Source organism: Vipera ursinii (genome assembly GCF_947247035.1).
Source record: "Vipera ursinii genome assembly, chromosome: 4".
NCBI lineage: Eukaryota > Metazoa > Chordata > Lepidosauria > Squamata > Viperidae > Vipera > Vipera ursinii.
Window position 1 is genome coordinate 81,703,575 of NC_139514.1, and position 16,641 is coordinate 81,720,215.

General features: G+C 38.9%; 1 protein-coding gene across 1 annotated transcript in view; it reads left to right on the top strand.

The window, feature by feature from the left end:
- Nucleotides 1–4,335: 4,335 nt before the first annotated feature.
- OCA2 (OCA2 melanosomal transmembrane protein) overlaps nt 4,336–16,641 on the top strand; it is a gene marked incomplete at its 5' end in the record, with an annotated part of 243,872 nt that continues 231,566 nt past the window's right edge. Inside the window, one exon of the mRNA XM_083361506.1 lies at nt 4,336–4,586. Within this exon, the coding sequence (XP_083217632.1) occupies nt 4,336–4,586 (251 nt within the window). The remainder of the gene's footprint in view (nt 4,587–16,641) is intronic.

Sequence of the window (16,641 nt, forward strand, 5' to 3'; positions counted from 1 at the left end):
TGAAAAGACAGAAATAAAGGGGAAAAAAGCAATAGCTAGAACACAGAAGCAGCCACTAAAAGGGGGTCGCATGCTGATGATACTAAGCAATGAACACTCAACACCTCATAGGATGTGTAATAAATGAAAGACTGGTTTGCTTTATCAGAAACTTCTGAGATTTTTGCCATGAAGAATGTGAATTTCAAATTGTGTTGAAAAAGTGGAAATATCTGTATGGTATTTGTCATTCCATTCTTCGTTCACAGTTTCTCTCATTCCTACAATAGAAACTGTGATGCAACTATTTAAAAAACAAGTATGGTTGTATTTTTATTTTAGTTAAACAAATCTGTGATAAATACAAGTAAATAAAAAGCTTTACAAAATTTGGCAGTGAGGCCATTTCAATATAGGTCTCAGATGGAAAGCTGTCTTTTTCCCTTTCAAATGATGTATGGGAGGCTTTTTTACATGAAAGTTCAAGAATGTCAATGAGGAAGAGAACAAAAGTTACTCAATATTTAATCTGGTGCAGGTTTTGTCTCCTATCTCAGTACAGGCCCAGGCTGCCCTACCATGTGTCTCTGCCCATTGTTGTTCCTGGAGAGTGGGTTCAGGTGAAAAGAACGGTCATCTAGAAATACCAGTCCTGAGTGGTCTCAACCATGCCAAATCCTCCTTATTTAAGGAATCAAGGTGTGAGTCCATGGAAAGTCCCATCATTCCCTCTCCAGTGACAAGCTCTGCAACTGGATGGCCTGAAAATGAAATTTCAACCTGCCTTGCCTGTTGAACTGTTTCCATCTAAGTACAAGAAAAACATCAATGGATTGGACTACCCTGGAAATCATGTTCCTGGAACCTGGACTATGTATTGCAATATTTTTCTTCTGCTACTGTTGTTTCTGTCATACCTTCTTTGGTAGAAGGAAGGACCATGAGCCCAATACTTTATGGTGGAAAAAGGGAGTTGTGTTTATAACAAGACTATGTATTCCACTTGCAAAGGGGCAACAAGGTCACTTGTTATGCTCCTGTCAATACAGTGCAGCTTTACCAACAACTTTAAATCTGGACATATGGAGGAACATACAGACATTACCTTTTGGGGAAGAATAACACCAGAAGTGCCAGAATTTTTTTTGATGCATGTAAAGCTATTGACTATAATCAAGCTAAATGGACTAAGTGTGGAGACAGGCCTACTCATTAAATGCCAAATATGTTTGCACATCCTACCCAACCTGGCATAATCAAAGAATTCCTGCAACCTGGTGTGCTTCAAGATAACTAGACCAATGGATTTTTCAGCATCATTTTAACTTGCTTGAACCAGATACAAATATGGGTTCAGGTTGATCTTCATAACCTGGAAACCACATCTGAGATTCCCTCAGTATCAAAGACACTTTTTAAAAAAATTGATCTGGCCCAAAAGAATTGTTTCATTTTTTAAATGTGAAGCTTGAGAGAACATCACTTCTTATTTTCATTTGACTTGGAAAGAAAAGGACTGTCCAACCAAATGGGTCCTCTATTTTGTCATTATAGCCCTAAACTGTATTATTAGAACCCAGTCCGACATTACATATAAGGAATATGTCAAAGACTTCACTGACAGAATGCGAAAGCTGGCTCATGTCCCTGTCCAGATATGGACAGGAGCACTGGGGAAAAGGAGTTATGGTGGAGCCTGGGTTGTTGTGTATGAGTCATCATCTAGGAAATATTTTTCTGTACCTTTTGGTTCCTAGTACCAAGACCAGATCTCTTTGTTCTGGAAAGGTATAAAAGGTGGAAGACATCTTTCCTGGTTGTTGACTTCATCTTTCTACCAGCCACAAAGAGAGATGTGGCCACCCAACTCTATTTTGATCAAAATAAAAGTTGTTTGCTTGCTGAAACCTTGGCTCAGGAGTTTCTTTTGGCTCTTTTAAATTCCTGAGTAATGCTGGGGCAATTGTGAGGCTAAGTGTAAAACCTTACATGATAAATAAATAAAATTGTGTAAAGTAGGGTTAGAGGCAGATCTGCTTGCTCAAGCAACATTACTTTCAACTCCCTTACCATCTCATGTTAAAAATGGATAATGATGGATTTATCCAATGGGCTAATTATAAGAGAAGAGACATATCAGTTGCCAAAAATCAGGAGGAGTCTGGTGGCAACTTTTGCAATTAACAAGTTTTGTGATGTGAACTATACTATTGCATTGGTGAAATGAGCTGGAGCTCAGAAATGATTATGTTTTTTAACAAAATATATTAATCAGGAAAGATGGTACCATGTTCCTCCTGATGAATAAGGTGACTATCATTTTAGACATCCATGCCTGAAATGGACCTTCTCTAGCAATGCATCTCTGGCCCTTTCTTTTTCTTCTTTTTCTTCTTGCCATGTGGGCTGGAGAAAAAGGGAAAGAATTCAGTGTTAGTGTCAGTCAGAGTCACCCAGAGTCTTTAATTTTCCCATTACAGAATTCCATTTTAATTTAAAATAAAAACCAAAAGTCCCTGGAATTTACTGTACTGATCAATTAACAAAGGATCATTGAACTAGAACATTTGTGCAAAATGTAGCTTACATGTATAATGTATAATAATATGCATAACAATTATAATAAAGAGAGGGAATAGTCCCACCATCTTTTAAAGATTTAGTGGTGCATCCTCTCCTCAAAGGACATTTCTCGACCCAGCTAGCCTGGATAGTTTTCATCTGGTTTACAACCTCCCCTTTCTAGGGAAGGTGGTGGAGACAGTGGTTGCATTTGAATGAAGCAGATTATCTAGTCCCCAGGGTTAGGGACTGAGACGGCATTGATTGGACTCATGGATGAACTTTGGTGGGAACGGGATAGAAGTAGTGCATCCATCCTGGCTCTTCTTGACCTCTCAGTGGCATTTGATCATGGTATCCTTCTGTGCCAGCTCTGGGAACTGGGTGTGAGCAGCATTGTATTGTGATGATTCTCCTCCTTCTTCTGGGGCTGGTTCCAGTCAGTGTTGATAGAGAAAGAGATCTATTCCAAGGTCCCTACTTTGTGGGGTGCCTCAGGGCTCTGTTCTCTCTCACCTTACATGAGGCTGCTGGGTGGGGTGATCTGTAGGTTAGAGTGACATATTATCACCATGCAGATGACACCTAGCTTTATATCTCTACCCAGGCCCCTTGAGTGTTCTATGGATGTCCTATTACAGTGTGTGGAGGCTGTTAGAGATTGGATGAGGAAAATGGGCTCTGACTCAACCCTAGCAAAACAGAGTGGCTCTGGGTATTTGCTCTCCCCAAGACAAGGTTCTACCATCTCTGGTTTTGGATGAGGTTACCCTGGTTCTGGATGGGGTTACAATGCCCCAAACAGACCTGGTATGCAATGTGGGGGTCCTACTGAACTTGTGGCTCTTGCTCAAAGAGCAGGTGACAGCCACAGTTAGGAGGGTTTTTGCACACCTTTGGATGGTGTGCCAGTTGTGCCCATACCTGGACTCGGAGCTTCTGCTCACAGTAACTTATGCCATTGTAACCTCAAGGTTAGACTACTGTAATATGTTCTATATGCAGCTGCCCTTGAAGACCATTCAGAAATGGGACCAGGATACCTGAAGGATTGTCTATTTTAAAGAGTCTTTATCTATCCAACTAGGTCAAGCAGAAGTCTGTCTTTTTTTTCCACAGTGGCTCCTGAATTATGGAACATCTTCCCTTCAGAGATTAGAATGGTCTTAACCCTGTTAGTCTTGTGTAAGGTCTTAAAAACCTGTCTATGTTCCTGGGGTTCCACATGTGCTAATGGCCCTATTTTCTGCCTATATTACTAACTGGCCAAATATTTTGCTCTTGTGTATGTCAAATTGGATGTTTTAAATGTTTTTCATTGGTTTTATGTTTTATTGCTTTAAAATGGTTTTTTAATTTTTAATTTTAAAATGTTTTCTGAATTGTAAGCTGCTCAGAGTATTTGACTAAGATGGGTGGCCATAGAAATGAAACAAGTAAATAAAGTGTATGGCTTACCAGTTTATGTAAAAGAAATATAGTGCATAAAATGAAAGCTCCAATGATTCATAAAAACATTACTTTTTAATATGTACCTGTTGTGCATTTTATTAAATTAACTGAACATATTACCAATGAAGTATTATTAAAATAATACTTTGGATTGCAAGAAAACCCAAGAATGACCAAACCAGCAATTGTACTGATATTTTTATGGCAAATAGATGTAGGGCATTTTTTTCTATTAAAGACAAAAAACACATTGAATTAGCACAGAAGAGATGAAAATGTGTGTTTAATTTTGTCTGCATCCTTTTTTAGGACAGAGAACACAATTCATCTGGTACCAGAAGTATGTACCTGGATAACAAAGATGATGGTGCGATTGCCAGAAAAATAGATATGGAATTGGACTCACATCACATGCATGTGCTTGGGGATGGAGCAGCAGAACCAGTTTCTTACAATGTCAGCAAACTGAAGCTCTTGAAGGAGATCATGATTGGTCAGGGAGCATCACATCAACCCTATCCAAGAATTGCACAAGAGCCAGACCAGTGTATTACTTTGGGGAAAGATTTCAGTCCTCTCACTATGCAACAGAGGTAAGAAACCCAAGAGGGAACTAGATATATCCTTTTTCTTCTGATGCATTTGTTCATTGGCTCAGGAATCCATATATGTTTGTTTAACATCTTTCTACAATTAATAGCAACTGTGGGAAAAAAGCTTAGCTGAGGAACAGAAACAGACAATTGCTGCAAAGACTCTTAGCAGGTTTCAGAACTAACATGTTTTTATAGCAGCTCTGTGAGCAAATTCTTTTTGTGCCTCTATTTTCAAGGAACTTTTTGAATTTCTTGGCTTTGTGTTTAAACAAAATATTCATAGGACACACAAAAAACCCTTTGTACAAATAAAATTATACCAAAATGATTACATTAAAAGTTTACAGGACCCAGTTCTGTAATTATGGGTGATTGCTCAGGTGATTAAATTAAGGCATGAAGCTGTAGTTAAGATAGTAATAATGGTGTTTGTTTATTATTCATTTCATTAGATGGGATGATGAGTGTGTAAAAATAATTTGATGCCATCAAGTGAGATGCACAAATACAAGAATATTCCAAAACCATTTTGTTTTTGCTTGTTTTATCTTTAGCAAGTTTTTTTTTTAGTATCCTGGATCTTGTACTGTTGTTTAATTGTATTAGTCTCGGGTGTTTACAGCAACCTTTGAATGATTTCTTGAGAGTTTCGTTCTTCTAAAAGTTTCAGAAAGTGGCAGCAGAAAAGACCATTCTTGACTGTTGTGTCTTCACATATTTTGCTAAGTATAACTCCCATCATCAACTCTTCCTTACATGACTAACAGTGAATGATTCTGGAAGTTGAGCAATATTAATGTAAGTTCATTTCTAGGGCATTCAGTACATAATATACCCTTTCTGCCATTTTATCTTAACAAACATGTAGTGAAATAGGCATGGGCTAAGGCTACCCCAAATCCCATGAGTTTTGTGGCTGGGTAAAAAATTCAAACCTATAATTATTCAGTCCATGCAATCTTTGCTGACTACTTCATACTGACTCAGTGTTGCATTACCCCAAAGCCTGAATAGTATGTTATGTCTGACTTTAATCCAGAACCTTATGTATTTTAAAATCACATATGAAAATATCAGTTTTTACAATAATTGTAGAATTAGTGCTGTACTTTTTTATAGGGCTGTTTTATTAGCTATTGTTTTTGTTGCATACCATTTTCACTAATTTTTCTTCTATTCTGTACTTATCTAGGAAGAAGTGTATTATAGAAATATAATGAAATTTGTCCTCAGTATAAAAGACATAGACCTTCTGTAGTGAGGCCTTGATTTATTATGGCACTAATAGGGCAAAGAACCATCTCAGCTGGTTTCTTAACACCATATGATGGAAAGGACAGTCTGCTGCAGGAGATATAAGAGATGTTGTAAACAAAGGGGAAATACCTTTGTCAAATCCCTTTGATTTAGATCAGGACACTGCAGGCATAAACTAGCATGATGACTATGTTTCCAGGCAGACAGTCTCTGTTCAGTTCCTGAGTGATGTCTCAGTTAGGACTCCAGTTCCTGAGTCCTATGAATGTCACATACCGTGTTTCACCGAACATAAGACCCAACTGGAAAATAAACCATAATATAAGCCCCACCACAAAAATAAGCCCCAGTTAAGATCATCAGCTAGATGGATGCATTTAGTACTGTATTTCCCCAAATATAAGCCCTAACTGGAAAATAAGCCCTACTGCGTATTTTGGAGCAAAAATTAATCTAAGACTCAGTCTTATTTTGGGAAAACACAGTAGCTGGTGATATAAAACAATGTCCCTTGCTTTACATCACAGAGTCAAGTTAAATAACATCAGACAACTAGTCTGACATGTGTACCTTTTATTCAGTACATAATATGCTCACTGGATTTACTCATACAAGATTTGGCCTTTGCTACTAGCTTACAAGGTTTGAAAGGAGTAGAATGATGTGATAAATTCATTTATCTGGTGAAAGAGTTAAATCCATACTAAACACTGTGCAGATAGTAGTTTTACCCCTTTCATCCAGTAATCAATAAACAATTTATGTAGCATATTTCTTTAACAAGAGAAACAGGAATGAAGCTTATGCTTAGGAAGATATTGTGGGGAGATATTCCACCTGCAACTTCCACAGCATCAATATTTCTAGTTATAGTTGCTATGGGGATGTTTGTTTTATGTTGTATTTTCCATTTTTAATTAATTGTTTAAAATTTAAAGATTGTACTCATGAAGTCCAAGAAAAACATCCTTTTTACGAATAAATAAATATAAGTTGGCAGGGTACAATTTCATAAATCTGAACTAAGAGAACAAACTGTTAATTCCTGACCTGTTTGTTGTGATAGACATAAGTGACACAAAACTATTTTAATGGAGCTTTCACTCATTCAAAGTGACTGTCACTGAGAATAACTTTTCCCAAGCTGTGTGGACTACTTCTGCAATTCTAACATGCATAGTGTCAACTCTACAATGAACCTGGCTGAAGCCATCTTGCTCATTCTAGGTTACCACAAGAATGGGAGGGGGAAGTGAAGGTTTTCTGCTAGAGTTGAGCATTCTGTCAGAAAGCCCACCAAACTATTCTATTGGGAAATGTAGTTAATTGCAAAGTACAGTTGGGTGGGTGGGTAGTTTAATTTTGTAATATTATAACCCTTTGGAGGGAATTTCAGACCTGGTTTCACTTTTGACCATGCCAATACTATGTAGCTAATAAACATGTTCTTTGAGGAAACTTCCAGCCTCGAAGTTCTGATTTGTTTGGTCTCATCTATTGGAACCATGACATTAAACCAAGTCTCCTAAAATCTTTTGCCCCGGGGTCCTGAGCTCCAGTCACCATTACTTTTGGGAAGACAGCAAAGAGTCAGGGAAGAAGCAGTGATGAGGAAGAAAGGGGAATTGGCCGCTGGCCTCAGTGCAATCCCCACTGCTGGGGCACAGGCTATTGTTCAAACAGAGAGTGGAACTCCTGTGGCTGGAGCTTGGCTGAAAAACCCATGTGATTCCACCTGAGAGCTTGGTGCAACAAGAAGCGATCCTGATCCTTGGGGAGTTTGGCCAATCCTAGGCATCTCCCAACAAAGGAACACACCCAAAGCTAGTAACAGGATGGATGAATCCAGAGAGTGGAGGTACCTGATGGCCATCCACAACCACTCTCTTGAAAGATTGAGAGAGAAGTTCGACCAGCGTGACATCGGGGAGACAGAGCCAATTGCTTGTTCTGTGATCTCTGCTGGACGGGATGCCAGGTTTCGCTGATTCTCCCTCCTCCTGTTGGAGCCCAAGCCTGATCACAATGGTCCAGGCCACTTGTTTGCCTGATGTCCCTAAACTACTGCCAGACCTCCAATCAAGTGTTTCAAGTGTGGGCAATCAGGTCATTGTATTGTCTAGTCCTTGTGCCCCAGGCCAAGAGTGCATCTGCTGCTACTGCAAGGCCAAAGAGGAACCCACAATGTGGATGGGAGAAATCAAATTGGATCCATAAAGAGCAAGCTGTTCGGGTCACTTCTCCCCAGGGAAAAGGAAAAACTCCACCTGAGCACCTGCCAATGCCAGCTCCTTATGACAGCAATGAGGAGGGTGAAGACAACTGAATAGTAAGTCAACCTGTCCCACCTTTCACTATTCCCTGTCAAGATTGTAGTACCCAAGGGAGGTAGAGCCAGCTGTCAAACGGAATGGCTGTGCTGAGATGCCACTCCGAATGAGCGTGCCGATTTCACAGCCATTTCTCTGTTCCTGGTGGGTTTTTTTAAAAGCCCGAGATCTCTCGGAAGGAGATCATAAATGGAGGCACCCAGCTGAGTGGTTCTGGATGGCAGTCCGAACATCTTGAATAAGAATTGATGACTAATTGGCATTAAATGAGGGAAGAGGGATACTCAGAAGTTAAGAAGTGAAATAAAAGTTTCTAAAACAAAAAGGATAAACTGTAATTGATTTGAGAGCTTAGACCAATAAGAATTAATTGAACATAACCCATTGTATGATTGAATTGGAGGAGGTTAACTAGGAACAAAAGGTTGAATGCCCAAAGAGGGTGAGAAAATTTATTTACTTGTGTTCTTGTTGAATACAATAATATTTATAACTGTCAAGGGACTGACTGTAAAACCTGGTTTTTATTGCTAATGAACAGAATACTGGTTACAATATTGAGGTAATTTAATGGTTATATTATTGTTACATGTTACTATATAGATAAATTAGGACTGTAGTGGAATATAAACACTTGAAATGGATTAATATTGATTATTGTATATTAGAAGTGTTAGTGTAATAGGTTTCATATTGTGTTAGCAACAAAATATATCATTTTTAAGATATAAGGAGGAATAAGGAGGAAAGAAGAGTAGATGAAATGAATGAAAACCTCTCGCAAGCAAACAAAGAACTAGAAAAAACCAACATCCTGCTTGAAACTGAGAAAGCAGACCATTATCTACATTTCCAAAAAGTGAAAGAAGAGAAGGGGGAGGACCTCCCCAAAATGATAATGGACTTGTTAGCAAGGGCCCTAGGGATGGGGAAAGAAGAGATGGCAAATGAGATTGATGAAATATACAGATTCCACACAAACTACGTGAGAAGAAATAACTTACCCAAGGAAGTACTTATTAGATTTGTGAAGAAGTCAATTAGGGATGAGATCTTGCACAGAACATGGGACAACCCGATAGAATACAGAGGCAAACAATTAACTGTCCTTAAACAAGTCCCCAGGAGGGTAAGAGACCTGAGAAGGCCCTACCAACATATCACACTGAAATTAATAAGACAAAACATCAATTTTAGGTGGCTGATGCTGGAAGGGATTCTGGTGACCTGGCAAGAAAAAAAGATACAGGCTAGATTCAATTGACAAAGCAGAAGAGTTTTTCCAGCAGCACCTAGGCAATGAAGATGAATTAGAAGAAAGAGAGTTAAGAGAAGAGAACAATACAGAGAGATTTATATTGCCTCTTGAATTGATTAAAATATAAATTGCATTTCCTTCTGGAAGTTATTAGTTCTTTGTTTCTGAATGTATCAGATTGGGAGCTTCAAAGGCAGATACTTGGGGTGTGTTTTTACCACTTTTAACTAAGTGTGGAGCACTCATTTTTGTTTTTGTTTACTCCCTCTATTTGTATTTCCCAAGTGCTAGTCTTATCTAACATGACAAATCTTATAAACAATACAATAATATACAACTTAAATTTAGATTTAGGTTTAAAACCATCTCATATAATTCTTATAATCTTTGTGTGTAGCCTTTATAATCCAATAAGTTCCAAAATATAGGTCCACCACCAACATGAGGTATTTTGTCACAACTCTTCTGTCCAGGAATCCAAAAATTATCAGTCAACCAATGCTTGTAATCCAAAGAGTCCAACCACCTTACAATCAATCCCTTAGTCTTCCCCCGGTAAAAAAATAACCAAGAGGCAGAAAGTCAAAAGTTAAAGTTCAGTCAATGTTTATAATCCAAGATAGTCAGCAAATTTCAAAACAGTTATAACTTCCACCAAGCAGAGAGTAGTCCATAATGTTTTTCTCCATTGCCAGCTGTTCTGTTTTGAATTAAAAGCTTGACTGAAGATCAAAGAAGCTAGGTGTTTGTCTGTGTCTGGGCATTGTGTCAAGTCCACTCTAGGCACAACAAGCTTAGTGTTGTACCTCTATGCCGCCACTAGATTCTTCAGATGTCCATTTTCCAACACTTAAAGCAAACAGTTATTTCCACTTTAAAGTTTCTTGAATTTCACCCCAATATTCTTTCCAAGAAAAAACCCTTAAGAGTTTTCTCAATTCTACAGTTTATCAATGCTCTGTCTTTATAGTACTTCCACTTTGGTATTATATTCTTCTTTGTTTTTGTTCCCAAAAAAGATTGACGTGCCACTTTTGTTTCTCTGGAAGGGTGGGGCAAAAGTCCCCTTCCTTCTCACACTTAGAGATTTCTTGCTTTATGGGAGTTTGTCCTATCCAGGGAGTCAGGTATCAAAGTAGTAGAGAAAGGATTAATATTCTCATCCAGTTGTATGCACGTTGTTTAGAATGCTGGCAAGTGCTTTCTGTGTTTGGTTGTCGGTGGCTTGCACTAGCCACAGAAATGCAGCTAGCCTTTCCCCTGCTGGTTTGGAGGGCTTTCCTCAGATCAAATGGATTGACCACCATCTTTTTGTGATCTACGAGGGTTCCCTCCTTCTTCATTGCCTCTCTGGGGTGACTTTAGGCCCATTTAGGGCCCCCTGACAGGACAAAATCAGTTGTGGAAAGTGGAGACCCACTTTCCTTCGGCTAATCATCACGACACAAACCGGAAGCATCATACAACTTTTTATTGTTATTTTCAATATATCCTTGTCCATGACCATCAACCCATTCTCAATCCATATGAAGATTCCAATCCCTTCATGTGCCATATAGTTGTTTGGAAGATGTCATTATTAGCAGATGACTTAAGCTATTCCACTAAAAAAATCTTTCAGACTCTTCTTCACCCCATTCCTTTCTGGGTGTTGAGCCCTGTGGGCCCACAGGGCTTGACACTACAAGGGCCCCCCGGCCACGAGCGCCGGCCTCACAACTCCAAACCACCCAAAACCATGCCCAGCAACCCTGTCAACTCACCTCACGGTCCAGAGGCCACTGAATTACAGCAGCCCCGAAGGCCGGCCGCCAAACAGCCTCTGGATGCACCTGCGCAGAAGGGCCTCACAGAAGGCCCCACAGGCAACCAAAAAGACAGCTTGGGCCTCTCGACTGTGGAGAGGCCAGCACCGAGTGATTCTTCAGCAGGCCGTGCAGGCACCCAGAAGGGCAGGCCGGCCTGCTCGCTGGAGGCAGGAACCGTGCCAGAAGAGCCAGTGCCCAGATGTAATTCGGAGTGGCTGGCCTCCTCGGCTTCGAGGGAATATGAGCCAAGCCTTAATGAACTAGTAGTCTTGGACACGCAGACGGGGATTGCAGGTACCCTGCTGGGTCTGGCCAGGGGTGAGCGGGGGTCAGCCGGTTGGGGAGGGGTGGTTTCACAGTGGTGACTAGTTAGCATGGCCGCATGGGGTGGGTCTCTAGGAGGTTGGGGGGGTAGCTCAAAACACTTACCTCACGGAGGGTGGCGCGCAGGGGAGCACGGTCATGGGAGTGTGCGTGGGCAAAGCAAAGGGGGAAGGGTGTTTATGGGCGCATGGTCGGATGCTGGCCTGTGTCGGGAGGGGTGGGGCCATTGTGTAAAGCAGCTACAAAAGAGTGTTGGGAGCGTGTTGCTTCCAACGCTTTTTCCTTGCTTTTGTGGTGTGAATAAATGTTTCTTCGTTGTTACCCGTTCCACAGCTGACTGAGTGTGATTCTATTGAGGACGGGGTTGACACTGGGTTAAACATATACAGTTCTTTGGGTCTTGTATATTTCCACTGTAAGTAGATTGAAATGTACCTATCACATATTCTTTTTTTGTTTTAATTTTCTTTTTTTCTCTACTTTATGTGAAATGGCACACATATTTGTGGGATTGTGTAAACCATTACTCTTACTACTGAAAACAATAGTTTTATGGTTGTGGAATGCTGAGATAAATTATAGAGTTTGACTGATACTAAGCCACCTTATTTGTGAGCTGTCTAGAAATAGTTGTCTACCTCAGTTTAAATCTGGATACTCAGATCACTTAAGCAAATATTCCAGAAATCTACTTCCCCCCATTTTCATATATAAGGAAAACTATTACTCTTATATTTGTACTATATGCTTTATATAGTACAGAACCTCTAAAACAATGTCACCTTAAATTAGTGTATTCTTTCCAAGTTCTTAAGATGATCACTTCACACATTGTTGATTGTATATATGTGATTTTATTTTTTAAAAATAATTCTGCTTCCTACTTTCTGCACCTTCACTAGCAGATAGAGAAGTTAATATTTTTAAGACTATAGGCAGCAACAATACCTCATGCAATCATAAAGCTAACATGATATGAGCATCAATCTTCTTTAGGATTTTATTGACAACTTTTTGATTATGTAACATTCAGAATAAATAGTATGAACCTGATGTTAATTACCATTAATACTGATAATAGAACCAGTAAAGTCAAAATTGTGAGGGAGGGTAGGAAGTGAAATTGGAAAAATAGATTTTTCTTCACTTGTTACCTGTATTGAAGTTAATTTTATGATAGTATCTGATTTCATGTTACTTGGGATATGTAGATGTGATCAGAAGGACTGTATTTTATGGATTTTCTCAATCTCTCTTAAGATGGAAGCTTTAAATATTGGCCAAGAGTATTGCTTTGCAATATAGAAAATGCATTAAAGTTGGTTTCCTACAAGTGCTGCATTATTTTTATTACAAGCAGTACACTGTTGATCTAAAAATAGTTGGATTAAAAACTTGCTGATGTTTGATCAAAAAAGCTGTGCTAATTAAAAATATTTATTTACTGTTCATATGCTTTGCCTGAGATCAATAAAGAAGAGGACGTATTTTTTGTTTCTTTAAAAATTATTAGGTTTTGCTCATTTTTAGTGCACTGAGGAATGCAATAGCTGTGCCCCAAATCTGAATAAATACCTGCCCCCCCAAAAAAGTAAATTCTGAAAAAAGTTTATTTCAACTCTATTCAAGTTATACAGAGAGGATTATATTCAAGATGTATTGGAATGTTTCTATTTAATCTGAAAATCAAGCATTTCAGCATTCACAAAGCAAAAAAATGTAGGGAATGTTAATACACTGTATGGATCAAGAATGACTCTTACTCATGCAGAGTAGTGCTTAAAAGTTTGTGAATTTTTAGTATTTCTGCATAAATATGAGCTAAACTGTGATCTATTCTCCACATACATCCTAAAACTAGATAATGAGAACCTAATTAAACAAATGTCAAAACGAAATCAGGCAAAATAATTAGGAGTTCATGGGTATGGTGGACTCTAGTTTGATGGATTTCTCTTGCTTTCAGTGCCTTCAGTATGAAATGATATTCCTTATAACAGAGATGGGTTATGTTGTGTACTGGGTTTTTTGCAAGTAGTAGGCAAGACGAGAGAGTTCAAACAGGAACATTGCTTTATTGTAGGACAGGAACATAACTGGAAACCAAGGCTTCTATGTAGCTACTTATACTGCTGGCCACTAGGCATTGGCCAATAGGTTTGAAGGAACCTATTGCCGCCCTAGAGCCAACCAATGATCATCCTGGAGACTGCGTGTCTGGGAAGCCAGTGACCGTTACACAGACTCCTTGATTAAGCAAACTCAAGCAGCATTCAAAGACACATGGAAACAGTTCAAGTAATTAGGCCCAATACATTACAGGTTACCTGTGCTCAAATGTCTTTTTTTATGTACCCAATGGCATTTTATTCCTTCATACATTAGGTTTTCTGGCTGCTTCAAGGTGAACAATAGAGTGACTGCTAGAAAGACACTCATTTTGGGGGTGGGTGTCAACCACAGGGACTCCCCAAAGAGGAACAATGGTGTAACATTCTTTGAAAGATGTTATAGGGTATTCAAGATGGAAAGAGAGAGGTAGAAAATCCACCAGTCTGGTATATTCCAGTTGTCACATTGGAGAACAGAATCTTATGGGTGTAAAAAAAATTGGGAACAGAAAACCTCTTTGTTTTTGCTGTCACATTTTATAACACTGAATGCTTGCTTGGCTAACTTCCTATTATTCTATAAATAAACTCCACACACTGGGGACCAATATCGCATTGAATCTATTTGGCATTTAGATTCCTTTTTAGCTGGCTTCTTTAGCTGACTATTCAGGGGCTTTCAGATATTAATTAGATTTGTGTCACTGATGCTGGTGACATGACATTAAAGCAATCACCAGTGATTTAGATCAGCATATTGTGGTTCTTCTGTGTATATTGTTGTTTGCATTAAATTATTCCAGAAACACTGTTTCTTACATTCAACTTTTAAATCCTCCTTTAAAGTTTTGCAAAGTAATTGCATATTTATGCATTTCAGCATATTCCAATATTTAGTAAGGCAGGGGTCTTTAAACTTGGCCCTTTTATCACTTGTGGACATCAACTCCCAGAATTCCTCAGCCAGGCAGTCCACAAGTCATAAAAGAGCCAAGTTTAAAGACCCCTGTAGTAAGGCATTCCTCATAAGTCTGGGCTGTTGGCTGACATCAGCTCAGCTATGCAACATTTAACTCACCAAACCTTCTGCAAGGAATGGATGACGCTTGTCATGCACTTTTTGCTGACCCAAAGCAGAACAAGATACACAGGCAAGCTTTTTTGTGTGCATATAGCACTGTGATGATAGAATTGCTAGGCAGTAGACATGTTGCAAAAAATACAGCGTAGTCCTTACTGTTCTATTTAAAATTGAGCACAAAGCACAGAATGCAGAATAAGTACAAGATGTTAGAAGGGTCAGTGCTTTTCACAATCTAGATAATCACAGTGGAGGGATTTGCTTATGCCTCATATATTTTTAGAAATATGCTAATGCTCTGCAGTCATGCAGATCTGAACAGAAATAAAGCTTAGAGATCACGTGGGTGCCTATTTGTTGATACTGAGAAAATCCCCATTTTAGACAGAGAAGATTCACTGCACTTAGTCTTCAGGCAGCTAGATACAAATCAGTTTGCAAGTTCTATTAGTATTCCAGAGAATGCCCATTCACTAATTTTGCAATGCCAACTTTATTTTCCATTCTAATCCTGTGCCTTTCCCTAAATGAAAATCAGCTAACATTTTGGGTTTGCCTATTGTGTGAACCCAGGCTTTGTGGTTTGTAAAGTATAATTACATGCTGCATGAAGCCTAAACCCAGCCAGTTTTGCTTATTTAATAAATGGAGGCTAAATAAAATAATGAAGTGACACAAGGTATGAAGGCATAGCAAAGACATAGCTTGGCCAAATACCATTTAACTTCAGCAAAATGTCCATAGTGTTTACTCTTAATATTCTTAATACTCTTGATATTCTAGAGCTGCTTGAAGAATTTGAGATGGCTCAAAAACATTTGAAAATGTTGTCTTGATTATTTTCTTTTTACTTGTTCAGCTGCCCTTGAATTTAACATACAGTGCATTCAGAAAATGTTCACTTTCTTCAACTTTTGTCAATTTTGTTATGCTGCAGTTATGCTGTTGTTGAAATTCATTTTTTCTCATTAATCTACACTCAGTATCCCATAATGACAAAGTGAGAAAAGAATTTTAGAAATGTCTGTTGTATTTAAATGCTTTCTTAGGAGCAAGCCGTATCAGCCAACACTTTCTGCAACTGGAAAATAAAGCAACCAAATCATTATTAAGAGAGAGGGAATAGATACTAATAATCTAACCTAGCATTTCCCCCCAAAAGCTGTTGCATTGTGTGATTTTATTGAGGAGTGCTATGAAAGAGAAGCATTTTTCCCATTCTCCATCTCCCCTTCATCCCAAAAGATGGACATACACTGAAAAGCCCTAACCTGTAGGAAAAGGACTGGCAGGGGGAGAAGTGAAAATAGGGATCAGTTTAGAGATGTAATGTAGCGTAAAGTAAACTTAGTTCAACCCTTCAAGTGTCCTTGACCTTTATTTTGTTCTAACCAGGTGCTTACAATAAATTGTAAGCTCACTTTGCTGGTGCAACAAGTTTTGCTTCTTAGCTTCCCAACAAACTTGGAGAGAGGATGAGGAAATGGAATGCCGGCTACAAAGATAAAGAACACAGACCATGAGAATCAAGGACGCTTTACCAGGTGTCTGACCCAACTGAGAGATATTTTCTAAAAACAATATAGATGCACCTAATTGGGCAATGTGACCTGTTCATGGAAGGGAGGGGGAATTTTATACTTTGACTATAGGGGTTTGGGCTGGGGTTTGCTAGAGCTGGTTTTGCTTTAATATGTGCCAAAATGATGTACTTGATAAAGTTTTATATTAAGAGATCAGAATTTCTGGAAGATGTTTGCTTGGTTGGGTTCATCAGTTGAAACCTTGACATTAAATCAGCTCTCTTAAAGAGGATTTCCTCAAGGGGTCCTGAGCCCCTGCAGCCTGTCCGGTAGCCTCTGGAAGACTTGGGGGAAGATGGC